This window comes from Chiloscyllium punctatum, chromosome 32, assembly GCF_047496795.1.
Source record: "Chiloscyllium punctatum isolate Juve2018m chromosome 32, sChiPun1.3, whole genome shotgun sequence".
Lineage (NCBI taxonomy): Eukaryota > Metazoa > Chordata > Chondrichthyes > Orectolobiformes > Hemiscylliidae > Chiloscyllium > Chiloscyllium punctatum.
Genome location: NC_092770.1, coordinates 30113733 through 30134288, shown reverse-complemented (window position 1 = coordinate 30134288; position 20556 = coordinate 30113733). Strand labels below are relative to the sequence as shown.

General features: G+C 41.9%; 1 protein-coding gene across 2 annotated transcripts in view; it reads left to right on the top strand.

Annotated features, from left to right (window-relative positions):
- The window catches only part of LOC140458015 (carboxypeptidase M-like), a 79765-nt gene that overhangs the window by 52493 nt on the left and 6716 nt on the right, over positions 1-20556 (top strand). The window contains exons 5-8 of one of the 2 annotated variants that reach the window (XM_072551974.1): positions 7655-7893; positions 9723-9884; positions 13911-14063; positions 17146-17294. In XM_072551974.1, the coding sequence (XP_072408075.1) occupies positions 7655-7893; positions 9723-9884; positions 13911-14063; positions 17146-17294 (703 nt within the window). Of the gene's footprint in view, positions 1-7654; positions 7894-9716; positions 9885-13910; positions 14064-17145; positions 17295-20556 lie in introns of both variants that reach the window. The other variant, XM_072551973.1, reaches the window with a different exon arrangement.

Sequence of the window (20556 nt, the reverse complement as noted above, 5' to 3'; positions counted from 1 at the left end):
TAAGGTGGTGTGGGTCCAGTGTAGGACTTGGCATCATCAATCTGTTGGCAAGATGGGCCCAGTGACCTTGGCATTTGAAGAATGGCAACTCCACCATTGGTGGGTCTGGAGGGAGGGTTGGCAGAGCAGGTATCATTGGTCAGCTGACTCCGGTGGAGACTACATAGCAAAGTTGGACTTTCTTTCAGCTTTATCTTTTTATTCAGTTGGAGATGTTCACTGTATGTTACTGTGCTGCTGACCAGAGTAAGAGTACCAATAAATCATCATTCATCAAATAAACCTTCCAGGAACAGAGCTTTCTCACTCAAACCCTCCACTTACTATTCGGGTAAATCATGGTATTTGAGGAGAAATTGACTCTAAAATAAATCAACTGTTGATATTTCGTGTAGCCATTTAATTGAACAGATACATTTACATTGAGGTAAATACATTTTAAAAATATATATAATAGGACAGAATGCCATAAACTTCTGGTATTTGAGGTACAGATCGTTCTGTTATAATGTTTCATTAATGCAAATTCATTGTAATATGATTTACAAATTGGTGACACTTTCTATAATGTGAACTTTTAAAGTGTGTATTGGTTGTAACTGGATTCTGGCCCCATTAGTTCAAATAGTGCTGTCATTACATGATTTTCTTAACACTCTGTTGCACGAGAACAGAACCACCGCATTATAGCAGAATTGACGGTGTGTAATTTTTCCAGTGTATAAGAGTGCTAGTTAATGAGTGCTGGTTAAAATAAGGTTTGGTGTATTGGGAAATTGATGCTCTGATCTGGAATGAACAAAGTTGGAAGGCAGCTCCACATGATCTGGAATGAAAGAGGAGTTCAAACCATGGGGCAGATTAGCCACGAATGGTGGGATAGGTTTGAGGGGCCAAATGGCCAACTCCTGCTCCTATTTCTTGCATTCTCCACTCGCATTAGACTTCAAAATGTGGTACTCTAACTTTGCAGTCAGTTCAATAACAAGTGTGTCAGAACATGATTTCATCTACACTGAGGATGTGAAGGCACATTGAACATTGGTTGTGCTGAAAGCAAACTTGTCACGTAACTTTCATGCCTTGGAGAATGTAACCTCACCCTAAACATAAGTGCTTGTTCAGCAAAACTTGGATTGAATTAGGTGTTCAGTAGTGAAGGAGTATCACCTGATCTGCAAAAAAAACTTCGAAGCTTTTACAAAAGTTGTGGATCCTACAAATGTGCTGTTAGGGCTGACTGTACTGATACTTGCTGTGTACTGTGGTCACCTCACTCCTGACCTTGCTGTGTCCACTCTGCCATTACAAGATTTGAAAAGGGACACCAAGTTGGAGTGGAGTAAATCTCACAGCTGCAAACCAGTTCTAACAATAGTTGTCAATAAGTTGCACAAATGCCAGTTTCAGCCCTGAGGAAATAACCCAGCTGGTCATGGGTACAAACATGATAGACAACACTTTAATCATTGCAACAGGAAGCAGATCATGAACACCAATATAGCAATGCAATTTGTACACAGGTGCACATGGGGCATCTTATATTTTCATCTTTTGTTGAATGAGCTTAGCTTCCAAAACTCTACAAAGCAAACCACCTCCTTTAAATAGAATGTTAAATGCTAGGGCCCAGGAAAGCTCAGCAAGCTATACATCTCTATGACTCTATAAGCAGACTATCCTTCAGGAAATTGTTACCCCTGGTCTGAATAGGCATGACGAAATGGTGAAATAACATCTTTAAGTAAACAAAGACCAAATAGTCGTTTGGTTGTACCCAACTTGAGTAAAGCTTAAAAAAAAACACATTTTATCAAAGCTTTTTGTCTTGCACGCATAATTCATAACAAAGCTCACAGGAAATGAGGGAAAATTACCACTTGTTCTGTATTCAATCGTCTAATACACTGCATCAGTTGTATAACACATCGATCTTTTACTGATAAATTCTGTCCTATGATCCTGCCCCACTAGCCTCCTGAAGGAGCAGCACTCCAAAAACTAGTGCTTTCAAATAAACCTGTTAGACTATAACCTGGTGTTGTGTGATTTTTTAACTTTGTCCACCCCAGTCCAACACTAGCACCTCCACATCATCGATGTCTTGTGATTGATGCCTTATTTGATCAAGGCTCCCCATTTTGATTAGTCCCCAGGCAGACTCTCGTGTTGATGGAGACATTTAGCTGCCTCAGTGTTTTAAAGTGGTTCCACTGACCTCTTGGTTGTCTCCTTCCACAACTGAGTTCAGAGTAGAATGGTTGCTTTGAGTTTGGTGTTGGGTATATGAGGGACATGTCCCACACAGTGGAGTTGGTTTTGAATGATTTGCCCTTTGTTATTGAAAAGTTGGCTTGGGAGAGAGTGCTGCTGTTGGCAACCTTTTTCTTTGACTTTGAAGGATCTTAACACCACCACCGTCCTTGTATCACCAAATGATTTGACATACCTGCTAGATGTTGTCCAAGTCCAAAAATCTGTAAGAACATGGGATCCCGGCTGTGCTGTAAACCATGACCTTGGTCTCTGATACAGGCAAAACTCTGCAGATCCTGGAATCTGAAACAAAGTGTGCTGGAGAAATTCAGCAGGTCTGAAACATCTTTCACACATCTGAAACAAAATGTGGCAGCGTCTGTAGAGACAAACAGTTACAAGTTTTGAGTCCAGTTTGACACACTCCTTAGCAATTGAAAGGTGTTGGAATATGGTGAAAGATTCAAATGGAAATTATACCAGAAAGATGAGCAGAATGTCTTCAAGGAGGGTATAGCTGGAAGAAATGTTGCCTATGTTACTAACTCTTGGGTTTGAGACCCTGGAGGCATGATGCCTTTCCTTATCTAGGTTTAACTTCACTCCAAGCAGGTTTGCAAAATGGTCCGCATTTTTTAGGATCTGTGTTGATACTAATTGACAGGGAGAGTGTTGTACTGGAGCAGCTGGTTGGTAGGGAGCCTTCGTTTTCTGGGTGTTTAAGAAAAGGACCATGTTCCCATCTGCTTTGAAGAAGGAGTTAGCAATGACCTGGAGTTCAGTTTGAGTGGTCACCCACAAGCTCTATCTGCATAATGAAGATCAGTGACTTTGTGGGGTTGGGTCACTCTGGTTTTGAATTGAAGATGATGAAGGTTGAATTGTTTCTTGTCAGTTTTATATTTTCTCTCCATGTGTGTGGGTAATTTGCTGGAGGTGGAGTACGGTATTGAAGCAAAGATAATGAAGAGGAGATTTGGTGCATTGACATAACTCTGTTTGACCTCTGTCTTCTCTGAGATGGGGTTATAAGTGTGATTGCATTGTGAAAGGGTGTGTGTGCAATACTGTGGACTGTAGTCTTGCCAGCATTTCTGATAGGTCCATGAATCCAATAATCATGGTCAATCCTGCAATAGCCTAAGGATACAGGATATGCCAGTTAGGACTGAGATGGGGATAAATTTCTTCAGCAAAAGTGGGGAGCCTGTGGAATTATCTGTTGCAGAACACGGTGGAGACCAAAGTGTTGGCTGTTTTCAAGAAGGAGTTAGATATAGTTCTTAGGGGTTGGATGATTAGCTATGATCATATTGAATGGTGGAGCAGGATCAAAGGACTGAATTGCCTACACCTACTCCTCATATTGGGTTGGGGGAGGGGGCAGGCGGGGTAATGGCCCTGTGGTATTATTGCTCCACTATTAATCCAGAAACTCAGGTAATGTTCTGGGGTCCTGGGTTCGAATCCCACAGATTTGATGGTGAATTTGAATTCAATAATACTAAAATTAGAGTCTACTGATGACCATTAAACTACTTTCAATTGTCAGAAAAACCTATCTAGCTCGCTAATGTCCTTTTCAGGGAAGGAAATCTGCCATCCTTACCTGGTTTGGTCTACATGTGACTCCAACCTCACGGTAATGTGGTTGACTCTCATTTGCCCTCAGAAATGGCAGAGCAAGCCACTCCATTCAAAGGCAGTTAGAGATGGGCAATACATGCTGACCAAGGTAAAAACAATGACTGCAGATGCTGAAAACCAAATACTGAATTAGTGGTGCTGGAAGAGCACAGCAGTTCAGGCAGCATCCAACGAGCAGCGAAATCGACGTTTCGGGCAAAAGCCCTTCAAGTGACACAACATGTCCCACAAGTGAACAGAATTTCCATCTTTAATAGATCAGCTAGCCAATTTTAGTATTTCTACTTTCTATCCATTCATTTTATTTTCCTTCAATATTTCAAATTAGAGGAAGCAGCATTTTTTTCACTCTTTTGACCATACTGTTTCCGTTGTGTTCAGATATTATCTGTCTTCAGCCCAGTTCTCTCTAACTTTTTGAAATCTTAAACTCTGAATTTCTGCTGTGTCAGATTAGGCGCTTACCATTGGAAAGCTAAGGAATAGTTCTTTGAGAGGTTTAAGGAATTTGTGATAAACTTGTGTACGGGCAAAGAAAAAAGGTCAATGGGACAAGTATAGAAGCTGGCAAAGAGCAAATGCTAAACTTCAGAACCGCAAATCCACAGAGGACTGAAGTACAAAGATGGAATTGGAGGAATGAGAGACTTAGACAACTGCAGCATTGAGCATCCCCCAGAGTGGAAAAAAAAATACAAGGCCTGCTGGAATTCTCCAGGTCCAGTGGAGCTGGTTTTGGAGATGGGGAGAGGGGAATTAAGAAATAGAGCTGGTGTTGGAGGTAGGCAAAGAGGTAGGGAAATTTGGGGGGGGGGGGGGGGTGGGGGGTAGGGTTGGAGGTAGGGAAATTTGGGGGGGTGGGGGGTAGGTTTAGGAAATTGGGAAGCCTGTCCACCAATGTGTTTTGGTGTCTCGCATGGTTGCCAGAGCTGGTGGCACAGCAGCAAAGGTAACATTGTTAGGTAGGACCTGTTCAGAGATGTTATTACGCACCTCTGGAGTAGGTGAAACCTTAACCTGGACCTCCTGGCTTAGAGATAGGGACACGACCAGTGATGGGCAAATCAATAAGACAATTAGAGAGTGCTTTAGTGGCCGTTTAACTGAGTGGAGTGTAGTTCTGGAAGAATCATGTAACCCCCTGGCTGTGTTTTCACTTGAAGTTAGGCTGCATTGCTGGTGGCCAACATTACAGGTGAATGAGATTTAACATTTTTGGGAACAGTCAATCTGAACAGGATTCTGTTTTCAGTTTCTCACCAATAGCCACTTTCTGACTGCATTGTAAATATTAATTTCCAATTGGAAACAATGTGACGAGATACAAGCCACACTTCAAAAGAATCTCTCCCTTTCTGCCACTGACACTGTGCACATGTGCAGGACGTACTCAACACATTGTGTTGTGGTGCAAATAAACAGCTTGAAATAGACGAAAACACGTGGAAAAGCTCAACAGGTCAAGCAGTATCTTTGCAGAAAAGGGATTAACCTTTCTGGTTGATGACTCTGTGATCTTAAAGAGGCAGTTAATTAACAATCCACCTTGTTCAGGCCATTGACCTGAGACGTTAACTAGGTTTCTCTTTGCAGATGCTTCCTGACCTACTGAGGCTTGCCAGCTTTGTTTTCTTTTTTTTAAAAACTATTTCAGACTTCCAGCATATGCAGAGCTTTGCTTTTGTGGTGGCTTTCAATGATACAGGCAAGAAAAAAACTGGGACTGCTGTCTTCACCCTGTTTGGTGGGGCGGTTGTGGAGATGCATGTTCACAACCATCACAGATCTCCATTGGCTGGGTGTCAGCATCATTCCCTCCTGATCACTCTATGGCTGCTGCCAATGGATGCCACTACCCTGAACTCCTGACTTTGATACCCGACTGTGGTTCCCAACTGGTTGGTGAACATAGAGGTGCTCCTTTAATTGGCCACCTCCCATACAATCATACACTATTGACATGAGTAAGATTGTGGAAATTAACCCAATGTAAGTCTTGAAGGTTTGAGTCAAGTACTCAAAGGGAATACAAGCAGGCAAGAGTCACATGTGGAAAGATGCATTTTATTATTTTGCCTTCCTACAAAGTCATGTGAAAATTGACTAATGTTAAATTCAATTTCTTTTCAATAGGTTGCTGTCTAGGTTTGAATCAATCTAGACAAGACTGGTGTATTTTCCCAATTGAATCATTGTTTCAGTTATATTGAGGAAACTTAATGGATCTTCTCAACATTATGATCTATTCTCCATTAGAAACTGGCAATAAGTGATGTCTTAAATAGTCTGCTTCAATCACTGTTTTTTGTTTTATTTCTATGATTTTCATTTGAGATTGATAACTTATTGAAAAATTACTGTGGTTTCTCAGTTGTGTGAAGTTGTCTATTTCTGATGGGAGCTGACATTTTATGGCAATTTCGAAACTGAAATGAGGGAACCCAACTGATCTTGTTGAAAATTAAAATGTTTTTAACTCTACAACTGGAACAATTTGTGCAGAAGGAATCAATAGTGCTGAAACTGAAATTGCTGGAGCAACTCAGCAGGTCTGGTAGCATCTTTGGAGAGAAAGCAGAGTTAACATTTTGAGTCCAGTGACGCTTCAGAACTCAGCAGCTGGGAAAAAGGTGGTATATATGCTGAAGACAGGGGAGTGTGTGTGTGTGCTTTTTTTTGGGGGGGGGGGGTTAAAGAGTGAGTGAGGATAGATGGAGTCGAGCCCAGAGACACAGATATGAAAGGGGTAGGCAGATAAAAGGTCCTTTAGTAGTAAGCCAGGACACAAGATTTGATTTGATTTATTATTGTCACACGTACCAAAATAGTGAAAAGTATTGTTTTGCATTCTAACCAGACAAGTCAGACTCTACATACATCAGGGTAATAGAATAGAATACAAAATAGTGTTCCAGCTGCAAACAAGATGCAGAGAAAGATCAACTCTCATATGAGAGGTCTGAGTTTTAGATTACTTACAGTATGGAAACAGGCCCTTCGGCCCAACAAGTCCACACCGACACGCCAAAGCGCAACCCACCCATTCCCCTACATTTAACCCCCCCTACTTAACACTACGGGCAATTTAGCATGGCCAATTCACCTGACCTGCACATCTTTGGACTGTGGGAGGAAACTGGAGTACCTGGAGGAAACCCCCAAACTCCACACAGTCAGTCGCCTGAGTCGGGAATTGAACCCGGGTCTGTTCATAAGTCTGTAACAGCGGGGAAGGAGCTGTTCTTGAATCTGTTGGTATGTGTTTTCAAACTTTTGTATCTTCTGCCCAATGGAAGAGAGCATAACCGGGATGGGAGGGGTCTGTGATTATGTTGGCTGCTTTCCCAAGGCAGTGAGAATTTTAGATTGACTCCATGGAAGAAAGGCTGGTACAATGACAACATTCAAAAGGTATTTGGATGTGTACGTGAATAGAAACGGTTAGAGGGCTAAGGGCCAAATGGGACTAGATTAATTTGGGTCAGCATAGACAAGTTGGACAAAAGGGTCTGTTTCCATGCTGTACATCTCACTCGATGACACTAAACACCATGTTTTCCTCCTGCTATCAATTCTGATTAACAGACTCAACGTTAACTCTCTGCTTTTTCTCCACAGATGCTGCTAGACCTGCTGAGTTTTTCCAGCAGTTTTTGTTTAAGACCTGCAGCATCCACAGTTCTTTGTCTTGTTGTGTTGATATTGCTGTATTTGACTAAAAGGTGCTTTCATCTTCCATTCCTTTACTCAGATACAATAAAAGGCAAATTGATTTGAATAGAAACTTCCCTGATGCCTTTGAAAATAACACTTTATTATTAGAATTGGAAACCAGTGCAATAATGGATTGGATTGAAAAAAACGTGGCACGATTTGAAACAGAAACCAGAGCAATAATGAGGTGGATAATGAATGAAACCTTTGTTCTATCTACAAGTTTGCACGGAGGGGCTCTTGTTGCCAGTTATCCATATGACAACATACAACCAGGTAATGTAGCTGAAACACTGCCTTTTTGAAAAGGATGCAAATTAATTGTACAGTTATTAACACTATGTTGATCACTTGCTTTGTGTAAAGATACTGAAGATTTATTCTATGATATTTAAAGTTTACTATTTAACATTACTGCATTTTAATGCATTAATTATTTGGACTTTTTTTTTGGAAAGTTCTGTGCTTTGAAGTGATAATTATATTCTAATTCATGACTGGGACCCATTTTCTTTTACTCATAAATGTGGGTGTTGCCTTCTAAGCCAGCTTTTATCCCTAATTATCCAGAGGGCCGCTCAGAGTCATCCACATTACTGTGGGTCTGGAGTCACATGTAGGCCAGACCAGGTAAGGGCAATTGCCTCCCCTAAAAGATATTTGTGAACCAGGTGGGGTTTTCCTAACAATTGAAATGGTTTCATGATCATCATTAGACTCTCAAATTCAGACTTTTATTGAATTTAGATTCCACAATCTGCCATTGCAGGATTTACACCCAGGTCCCCAAAACATTATCTGGGTCTCTGGATTAGTAGTCCAGTGATAAAACCACTAGGCCATTAAATGATGGTCCAAAGCAGCCTCAATAGTAGAACAGGCAAAATGTGTCTGTATCTCACTCGCAGCAGATGGAAAGTGTTGCTTGTTATCATGATTCAACATGTCCTGTGGACATTGATGCCGCGTGCTCCTGGACTTGAACCTAGCTGTGCACAGACCAGCAAGTGTTTTCCTTAATGAAGCCCTCTCCATAGGCATGCAGGCAAAGCTCCTGTAAATCCACTTCAAAGAATCAGAGGTAGTATTTTCTCCACTTTTGACTGAAGTCCAAGGAAGGACAAAGAAAATGCTTTAAAGACATATTGGAGCTTACCCTGAAGCATGGTGAGAGATGAGGCAGCTACCAAACATTCAAATTGGTGACCACTTGACTATCAAAATGCCTCATGCTTTGGCTCAGTGAGGATGCAGGTTGGTGGCTGTGATTTAAAGGAAAAAAAAGCACATCATGTAACAACCAAAGCACAATACTGTACTGGGGATGCTGGAGACAATGAGAGAGAATGCTAAAGAAACTCAGCAGGTCTGGCAGCATGTTGAGAGGAAAAACCATGAATGTTTCCGATTCAATGTGATTTCTTCAGTTCTGAAGAAAGAATCCTGGTTGATGGGAACCCACTATGCCAGATGTAGGATCGCCCAGACAAAATCCTATCTTATACATTTAGGAGATTGAGAGTACATTATGGAAATGGGTTGGACTAGCCAAGTTGAAGGGGCAGGTTGGCCATTGAGCCAAAACCTGCAATGTAAAGCAAGACCACAGCATCATTACCATCTGGTAGTCAGAGTAATTCCAAGTTAAAATCACGCAACACCAGGTTATAGACCAACAGGTTTACTTGGATGTACAAGCTTTCTTTGTCCTGCTCCTTTGTCAGGTGGCTGATGAAGGAGCAGCACTCCAAAAGCTTGTACTTCCAAATAAACCTGTTGGTCTATAACCTGATGTTGTGTGATGTTTAACTTTTGTCTGCCCCAGACCTACACCGACATCTCCACATTAGGAGTAATTCCAAACATTTCTGCACCCATACTGCCAGATCAACCTTCAATTTCTCTGACCATTCAGTTACACTTTAAAGTCCACCAACATTCTTAAAACTTAATCTCGAATTTGCTATGATGTGTTTGCAGTATAATTGCTTTAACTCCATGACATTCACCGATTGTCTGTCTGAAACAGATCACTGTGTTTATTCTTGAGATTTCTTCAGCTTCATAACTAAACTTGAGTTCCTCCCTCTCTGTGAAAGCCATAGGTTACTCTGGCTACAGCAGGTGTCCTGATGATGATGTCTTTGTGTATCTTGCGAAGAATTATTCTTACAGCCACGCCACCATGTACAATGGGGATGAATGTGAAACCACCCCAAATTTCAAGGATGGAATTACCAATGGAGCTGATTGGTATTATTTTTCAGGTAAATCTTGTAGCTAACTGTTTACAAATCAGATTGTGATTATCTTTAATTCCTACCCAGAATGAATACAAAGAACCATGATGGAGAACTCTGATATGCAGGTTAATTACCTGCTTATTTATTGGGTGGGTGGGGGGGCGGGGTGTATAAGTCAAAGTTCTTGTCCTTTTTCAAAACATCTGTCCCTTGCAGATCACTCAGAAATAAATTTTGTTTTGTAATCCAGTAGAACCCTCTTCAACACTATGGGATGAAAAAGTCAAATTTAGCGATTATTTTTAACCAGTAAACAGCTGGGATAAATTTAGTTTTGCAAAGGCTCAAATGTAATTTGACTGTGTTCTGGACTGCTGTTAAACTGGTTTCCAGACTTGTTTTGGAAACCCATCTGCCCACAGCTAAGCAGGCATTACCCGGGATGAGAAATGACTTAAGCAGTGATCATTGGAGGCTGCAACCTGACGAATTTTTTCCCCTCATTTTTACCTGGAAAGGGCAGGATGCTCCTTTAGCTTCATGGTGCTGCTCTGGGCACCATGCTGTGTTCCAACATTCGTAGCCATCACGTTTTAATGATGTAGGGATAAAAAAAACTAACTTTCCATTGAATCCTCAGACACAGTGTAGCAATAACAGTCAACACTTGCAGTTCTATAGCCCAATTTCACGTAATTGGAAGTCAGTTCACCCAGCTGGCTAACTGGCTTGAATATAGCGCAGAATAGCACTGTGAGGAAAGGAAATTCTGGAAAATGAAGAATAATTCCAAACTGAAAGACGTTAATTTATGGTTCTTTGACTGAATCCAGAAAGTGAGTGTCCGGCGACTGTTCTTTCCTGTAGGCATTAGTGTTCAGATGGGTGTAGTTGCTGAAGATGTAGAATTCCTTTCAAAATGGATGAAGGTGCAGTGAATTGATGTTCACAATCTACCCCTGCCCCATGACTTCTCAATCAGCTTGCACCAGTTGACACAATCGCTTATAACATACTCCTCCAACACGTCTGGATGTCCTCACCCCCGAAATACAAATGGGTAGCTTGCGGGTATATTAAGCAATAAGGAGTTGCAAACAGAATATTGTTTTTTATACAAGGTGGGGGGACTTTTAAAGAAAGGGAATCTTGCTACAATTGTGCAGGGCATTTGGTGAGAGCACACCTGGAGTACTGTGTATTGGTCCCTGTATTTAGGGAAGGATTTACTTTCATTGGGGGCAGTTACGGTAATATTCATTAGTGGAATTCTGGTACGTAAAAAAGTTCTTTTAATGAAGGCAGATTGAGCCGATACTCAGTGGATTACAAAAGATTTTTAAAAATCTGAGATGCTGCAAAGGCTTTAACAGCTGGGTTAATGTTTCCCTTGGGGATTTATAAAATGAAGGGACAGTAGAGTCATAGAGATGTACAGCATGGAAACAGACCCTTCGGTCCAACTCGTCCATGCCAACCAGATATCCCTATCCAATCTAGTCCCACCTGCCAGCACCCGGCCCATATCCCTCCAAACCCTTCCTATTCATATACCCATCCAAATGCCTCTTAAATGTTGCAATTGTACCAGCCTCCACCACATCCTCTGGCAGCTCATTCCATACATGTACCACCCTCTGTGTGAAAAAAAAAGTTGCCCCTTGGGTCTCTTATATCTTTCCCCTCTCACCCTAAACCTATGCTCTCTAGTTCTGGACTACCCAACCCCAGGGAAAATACTTTGTTTATTTATCCTATCCATGCCCCTCATGATTTTGTAAACCTCTAAGGTCACCCCTCAACCTCCGATGCTCAATGGAAAACAGCCCCAGCCTGTTGAGCCTCTCCCTACAGGCTCAAATCCTCCAACCCTGGCAAGATCCTTGGAAATACTTTCTGAACCCTTTCAAGTTTCACAACATCATTCCGATAAGAAGGAGACCAGAATTTCTCACAATATTCCAACAGTGGCCTAACCAATGTCCTGTACAGCCGCAACATGACCTCCCAACTCCTGTACTCAATACTCTGACCAATAAAGGAAAGCATACCAAACGCCGCCTTCACTATCCTGCAACTCCACTTTCAAGGAGCTATGAACCTACACTTCCCAAGGTCTTTTTGTTCAGCAACACTACCTAGGACCTTGCCATAAAGTGTATAAGTCCTGCTAAGATTTGCTTTCCCAAAATGCAGCACCTCACATTTATCTAAATTAAACTCCGTCTGCCACTTCTCAGCCCATTGGCCCATCTGGTCATGATCCTGTTGTAATCTGAGGTAACCTTCTTCACTGTCCCCTACACCTCCAATTTTCATGTCATCTGCAAACTTACTAACTGTACCTCTTATGCTCGCATCCAAATCATTTATGTAAATGAAAAAAAGTAGTGGACCCAGCACCGATCCTTGTGGCTCTCCACTGGTCACAGGCCTCCAGTCTGAAAAACAACCCTCCACCACCATCCTCTGTCTTCTACCTTTTGAGCCAGTTCTGTATCCAAATAGGTAAAAACAATGACTGCAGATGCTGAAAACCAAATACTGGATTAGTGGTGCTGGAAGAGCACAGCAGTTCAGGCAGCATCCAACGAGCAGCGAAATCGACGTTTCAGGCAAAAGCCTCTGTATCCAAATGGCTAGTTCTCCCTGTATTCCGCGAGATCTAACCTTGCTAATCAGTCTCTCATGGAGAACCTTGCCGAACGCCTTACTGAAGTCCATATAGATCACATCTACCGCTCTGCCCTCTGTAATATGGACATTTTGCAAGGTGTCACCATCTTTTTCCCTACATTCTATATCTTCCATATCCTTTTCCACAGTAAACACTGATGCAAAATACTCATCTAGTATCTCCCCATTTTCTGTGCCTCCACACAAAGGCCGTCTTGCTGATCTCTCAGGGGCCCTATTCTCTCCCAAGTTACTCTTTTGTCCTTAATATATTTGGAATCTCCTTAATATATTTGGATTCTCCTTAATTCTATTTGCCAAAGCTATCTTGTGTTCCCTCTTTTGCCCTCCTGATTTCCCTTCTAAGTATACTCCTACTGCCTTTATACTCTTCTAAGGATTCACTCGATCTTTCCTGTCCATACCTTATATATGCTTCCTTCTTTAATTTAAGATTAACATCCTGCTTACTTAAGAAGAGATGAGGAGGAATTTCTTCTGATAATCGTGAACCTTTAGAATGCTGTAGTTTGGACAGCTAATGGAGATGAGGTCATTGAATATATTCAAGGCTGAGGTAGACCCATTTTTGAAATATATTCTAGGGTTCTGGGGACAGGCAGTAAAATGGAATTAAGGCAGAGATCAGATATTCCCAACAGTTCCAGAAAATCCAGTGCTTTTGCTATATATCAGCATTTTGCTAATTATCAACATTATTGAGTGCTCTTTCATTGTTTTCATACCCCTGTGGTGACTTGAGACCGGAAAACCGTATCTGTTTCAACAGACATGCACAGGACAGTTATAGAGGATTGAGAGAATAAATATTCCTCTTTGAGAAATCTGACTTTATCAACTTAGGAATGGGATGAGCGAGAATCACAACTGAATATAGACTTGTCACTAGCTGTAGGATTTGAATAGTGATCAGTAGGAGGACCTTGCTAGATTTCCCCTCCTTAACTTGGAGCATTTTGCCACCTTTAACAGCTTTTCCACTGGCTAAGATCAGCTAGCTCAGCTAAATCAGGGACTCTTACTTGTAAATTGTCACTCGTTATGACTTATTTCCATCCTGAATACACTTATTAGAACTTGGTATTGTAAATGAAATACTGGATGACCCATCAATTCACCATCGCTAATTCATTTCCCATTTATGTACTACAACTGCAAAGCCAATTTTCCATTACCAGTGATATGTCCCCAGAATAATATATACACATAATTATTTTTGTCATCTGTTAACCATTTGTCAGTCTTTAACATCAGCTCAAATAGATATTTTGAAGAAAAATATATGAAGCAAATGTAACTATCAGAATATGTTATGAAGAAATGATATCAACCTTTCAAATTTTTTTCTGTTAGGTGGAATGCAAGACTTCAACTATATTTGGGGACAATGCTTTGAGCTAACTATAGAGATGTCGTGTTGTAAAAATCCACCAGCATCCTATTTGGAGGAATACTGGAATGACAATAAAGAATCCCTGATTAATGTCCTCAAACTTGTTCATCTTGGTATGTACAAATTCTCATCTCTTGGGCAACAGCAATGGGGTAGGTAGCTGTGTTTACTTGAACATCAAATTTATTTTCTCATAAATTGGACAAGTTCAAAGGACCAAATCATTCCATCATTATTTGATGTCTGGTTCATTAACTTGTGTTGGTGATCACTTCTTTGTGTCTGCTTATTTTTTTCATTGGTTCTAGTTCTGAAGAGCCTCTGAATATGTTGTATGTTTGGTTAGGCCACCTAGCAACTGTGTGTAGCTTTACAGAAGCATGACTCATTCTGTTGAAGCCAAGATTCTTCTTTCTCTGAGTCCTTCTCTTTCTCATAATGTAATCGAATCATTGAATTCACAGTGTGGAAATAGGCCATTCGGCACACTGAGTCTGCATTGACCCTCTGAAGATATCCCACCCAGACCCATAACCCCAAGTTTACCATGGCTAATCCACCTAGCCTGCACACCCTGGACACTACAGGGCAATTTACCAAGGTTAACCCACTACCAGTACATCTTTGGACTGTGGGAGTACCTGGAGGAAAACCACACAAACAAAGGGAGCATGTGCAAACTCCACACGGACAGTCACCTAAGGCTGGAATCGAATGTAGGTCCATAGCTAACCGTGCCCCATAATCTTTAATCATCACAGTGAGAGGTATTATACTGTTCTGGGTATCAACATTTTCATACCCATATACTACAGAATATTTTAATCTAAATGGTATTTGAACCAGTACTTTCTAATTGTCTAGAAACATTTTAGTTGTAATCTATAATCTGACTTGTACTTACTTAGTTCATTCCTCATTATATTTTGAGGAACGCACATCCACTAATATCATTTATTGTATCCGTTGCTCCCGATGTGGTCTCCTCTACATTGGGGAGACTGGGCGCCTCCTAGCAGAGCGCTTTAGGGAACATCTCTGGGACACCCGCACCAATCAACCGCACCGCCCCATGGCCCAACATTTCAACTCCCCCTCCCACTCTGCCGAGGACATGGAGGTCCTGGGCCTCCTTCACTGCCGCTCCCTCACCACCAGACGCCTGGAGGAAGAACGCCTCATCTTCCGCCTCGGAACACTTCAACCCCAAGGCATCGAAGTGGACTTCAACCGTTTCCTCATTTCCCCTTCCCCCACCTCACCTTAGTTCCAAACTTCCAGCTCAGCACTGTCCCCATGACTTGTCCTACCTGCCTATCTCCTTTTCCACCTATCCACTCCACCCTCTCCTCCTTGACCTATCACCTTCATCCCCTCCTCACTCACCCATTGTACTCTATGCTACTTTCTCCCCACACCCATCCTCCTCTAGCTTATCTCTCCACGCTTCAGGCTCACTGCCTTTATTCCTGATGAAGGGCTTTTGCCCGAAATGTCGATTTTGCTGCTCCTTGGATGCTGCCTGAACTGCTGTGCTCTTCCAGCACAACTAATCCAGAAACTGGGTGGTAAGGCCTACCACGTCCAGCCATCTTGAATACACTGACACCCCTCCTTGCAGAGGTCTGTCAATGGTCCCCTAAAAGGTCCACCGTATGTGAATTGTGACCCAGTGTATGAACTGGACTTTTACACTGAACTCTGGTTTGAGGGACCACAAGAGGAAGATGGTGGTCATCCTGAGGGTAGTACTGGACTTCCCTTTTGAGAGACAGAGGTACTCACCAGATCAAGGCCCAGGCTTAACCTGTGGTAAATCAGCATCTTTGGAGAGTGAAGCAGCTGTTATTCTCTGGGGCTGTTCCCCTTTCAATAGCTTTCCCCCTCCTCAGGGCATACAGCAGCACAGAATATCCCTCTGGAAGATTTCCATGCATAATTCATGCTGACCCAGACAAACAGACGGAATCCATTGCAGGCTTATTGTAGCACAAGGCTGGCACTCCACCCCAATGCCTCTAGGATGTTTGTAAAATAATCCAGACCTATATTTCCTTTGCTGTGGGCCTTGGCTTATAAATACAGCTATTAAAGCTTCCAAGTTATTTTCACTGCCAATTATTTTTAAATTTGCAAAAGTAGAATACATGTAAAGAATAAATATATATAATTATATGGAAGAGACTGATGCAAGACTGTTAAGTTACAATACATGTTTGTGAGATGGGTTTTAAGATTTTTCATTGAATTTGAGGAGTAATTGGAAGTTGAACACAGTCCACAGACCTCCAAGCTTCAAGCACAGCACAGAACTGTGCAGGAACATATCATGAATGGTAGTTCTGACAGTGTTTGACTTGGGAAGGGCTGGGACTTAAATTTGGCACAAATTGCAGAAGGTCCTAGGAGCAGCAAATACCTCCATTGCAGGGGACAGCAAGATGGAGGCAGAAATCCTTGCAACATTTCACAAGTATTTAGATGTGCATTTGTGATAGCAAGGATACAAGGCTATGGGCCTGAAGTAATTGCACAGAGGCCAGTATCCCTTCACCAAGTCACTCATTATTTAGTTGTGCACAGTACACTGGCTGTGGCCAGCCAGCTCAGAGTCAGTCCTCAACTGAGGAAATTCCAGTCTCCTAATTATATATTTTTTGAGGTCATCGCTGACTGGGGTCTGTGATAGTTGGTTACTGAACAAAGAGGGAGAGACATACTGGCCCTCATCTTGTCTCCTGCAGATGCACCTGACATGACAGCATTGGTGAAATAAATGCACAGAGGCCAGTGTCCTGTCACCAAGTCACTCGTTATTTGCTAGCGCACAGAACACTGACTGTGGTCAGCCATTTTGGAGTCAGTCCTTAACTGAGGTGATTCTAATCTCCTAGTAATATTCGTCATCCAAGGCTTTCCTGATTGGGGTTATCAAAGTAATCGTAGTTAACAAGGTCCACCTGGTTCCACGACAGGGCCAAATGTCTGAAAAGAGGATTAGAATACTTGGGTTTTTTTTGTTGGTGCAGACTTAATTGGGTCAAAGGGCTTTTCCTTACACATACCCTCAGTGTGTAGTGTATACATAATAATGTGAGCAGCAGAGTTCTCTCACATAGAAACTCTCCATGAAACTCCTTGAATTGACACTTAGGGCTGTTTTATAATTATTTAATATCATTTTTGTTTATGCAGGTATAAAAGGACAAGTCCTGAATGTAAATGGTACTCCCATTAAAAATGCAAAAGTAGAGATTCAAGGCAGAAAAAACAAATACCCTTTTCGAACTAATGAATGGGGTGAATATTACAGACTCCTGTTACCTGGATTATATACTGTGAATGTAAGCTCAATTTATATGAATGACTCTTGTGCCTAGTCACATCTACCTTGCAGTATTTTGTTGTATTTATAATTAATTCGGACAGGCAGACCGTTCAATCCTTCTTTCTGTAAAGATGAGTTGTCACTCAACAGGTAATGGGCTCAGCTAGGCAATACAGCATTTACTCCAAGATTCAGCACTAACTTTGCACTGTAGCCTTTAGATTTTAAAAAGTATCTATATATAAACTGAACATACATGCATGTATGTTGTGCCGAACATTTGTCCTAGCTTAAGCACCCATCCATGTACCTATCCAATTGCCGCTTAAAGGTCGCCAATGATTCTGACTCTGCCACACCCACAGGTGGCGCATTCCACTCTGAGTAAAGAACCTACCCCTGACATCCCTCCTATACCTTCCACCCTTCACCTTAAATTTATGTCCCCTTGTAACACTCTGTTGTACCCGGGGAAAAAGTTTCTGACTGTCTACTCTATCTATTCCTCTGATCATCTTATAAACCTCTATTAAGTCACCCCTCATCCTTCGCCATTCCAATGAGAAAAGGCCTAGCACTCTCAACCTATCCTCGTACGACCTATTCTCCATTCCAGGCAACATCCTGGTAAATCTCCTCTGCACCCTCTCCAAAGCTTCCACATCTTTCCTAAAGTGAGGCGACCAGAACTGCACACAGTACTCTAAATGTGGCATAACCAAGGTCCTGCACAGCTGCAACATCATTTCACGACTCTTGAATTCAATCCCTCTGCTCAGGATGCGCAGTCATAATCTGAAAAAAAGACTTGATTTGTGTGTTGCAGCCCTTTAATGTTGTTGAACACTTTGATGTGATTTCTGCAGATTTGTATATAGAGAAACAGGGAATAAAACAATTGATTGGTCCACAATATCATCTTTCGCTTGTGTGCACCATCAAAACACTACAAGCTCCCTTCTCTATGGCCCCACACATCAAATAATCATTGTCATCTGTAAATCATTGGTCAGACAACATTTGGAGTATTGTGTTCAGTTCTGAGGTCCTTATTTAAGGAAGGATATTAAAGCCCAGGACAGAATGCAAAGGGGATTTACTGGAATAATACCAGAAATGAGGGATTTTAGATGCAAGGTAAGTTTTTGGAGAAATTGGAACATTTAGAACTTAGAACATTAAGAACTTAGAACATTACAGCGTAGTACAGACCCTTCGGCCCTCAATGTTGCACCAACCTATGGAACCAATCTGAAGCCCATCTAACCTACAGTATTCCATTCGCATCGATATGCCTATCCAATGACTATTTAAATGCCCTTAAAGTTGGCAAGTCTGCTACTGTTGCAGGCAGTGCGTCCATGCCCCTACTACTCTAAGTAAAGAAACTACCTCTGACATCTGTCCTATATCTATCACTCCTCAGTTTAAAGCTATGACCCTTTGTGCTAGCCATCACTATCTGAGGAAAAAGACTCTCACTATCCACTCTATCTACCCTCTGATTATTTTATATGTCTCAATTAAGTCATCTCTCAACCTTCTACTCTGTAACAAAAACAGCCTCAAGTCCCTCAGCCTTTCCTCATAAGACCTTCCTGTCATACCAGGCAACATCCTAGTAAATCTCCTCTGAACCCTTTCCAGAGCTTCCACATCCTTCTAATAATGTGGTGACCAGAACTGTAAGCAATACTCCAAATGTGGCAGCACCAGAGTTTTGTACAGCTGCAACATGATCTCATGGTTCCGCAACTCGATCCCTCTACCAATAAAAGCTAAAACACCATATGCCCTCTTAACAACCCTATCGACCTGGGTGGCGACTTTCCAGGATCTATGTACCTGGACACTGAGATCTCTCTGCTCATCTACACTACCAAGAACCTTATCATTAGCTCAGTACTCTGCATTCCTTCCAAAGTGAATCACCTCACACTTTTTCACATTAAACTCTATTTGCCACCTCTCAGCCCAGCTCTGCAGCTTACCCATGTCTCTCTGTAACCTACAACATCCTTCTTCACTATCTACAACTCCACCGACCTTAGTGTCATCTGCAAATTTACTAACCCATCCTTCTATGCCTTCAACCAGGTCATTTATAAAAAAAGACAAACAACAGTGGACCCAAAACAGAGGACTCTTGTGGCACACCACTGATAACTGAACTCCAGGATGAATATTTCCCATCAACCTTCTGTCTTCTTTCAGCTGACCAATTTCTGATACAAACCGCTAAATCACCCTTAATCCCATTTCGTATTTTGTGTAATAGTCTACCGTTGGGAACCTTATCAAACACCTTACTGAAATCCAGATATACCACATCAACTGCTTTACCTTCATCCACCTGTTTGGTCACCTTCTCAAAGAGCTCAATAAGATTTGTGAGGTATGATCTACCCTTTACAAAACCATGTTAACTATCCCTAATCAACTTATTCCTCTCTAGAAGGTTATAATTCCTACTTCTTATAATCCTTTCTAACACTTTACCCACAACCCATGTAAGGCTCACAGGTCTATAACTTTCAGGATTGTCTCTACTCCCCTTGAACAAGGGAACAACATTTGCTATCCTCCAGTCTTCTGGCATTATTCCTGTAGACCATGAACATCAAAAGATGATATCATCTTTTCCACCTATCCGCTCCGCCCTCCTCCCTGGCCTATCACCTTCATCCCCTCCCCTACTCACCTACTGTACTCTATGCTACTTTATCCCCACCCCCACCCTCCTCTTTTATCTCTCCATGCTTCAGGCACTCTGCCTGTATTCCTGATGAAGGGCTTTTGCCCGAAATGTCGATTTTCCTGCTCCTCGGATGCTGCCTGAACTGCTGTGCTTTTCTAGCACCTCTAATCCAGCATCTGGTTTCCAGCATCTGCAGTCATTGTTTTGGCCCTACTCTGACTCTAGTCATTCTTTTATTCCTGATATACCTATTAAAAAGCTGGATGCAGGTTTGCTCGCTGAACTGGAAGGTTTATTTTCAGACATTTCTTCACCATACTGGGTATCATCAGTGAGCCTCTGGATGAAGCTTCACCTGGAGACTCACTGAAGATATTACCTAGTATGGTGATGAAACGTCTGAAAATGAACCTATCCAGAACCTCAACCTGAGCTACAAATCTTTGCAAAACTCACTCACCTGTAAAAAGCCTTAAGGTTTTCCTTGATCCTATCCGCCAACGACTTCTCATGTCCCCTCCCCGCTCCTCTTAGCTCCCTCTTTTAGGTCTTTTCTGGCGAACTTGGAACTTTCAATCGC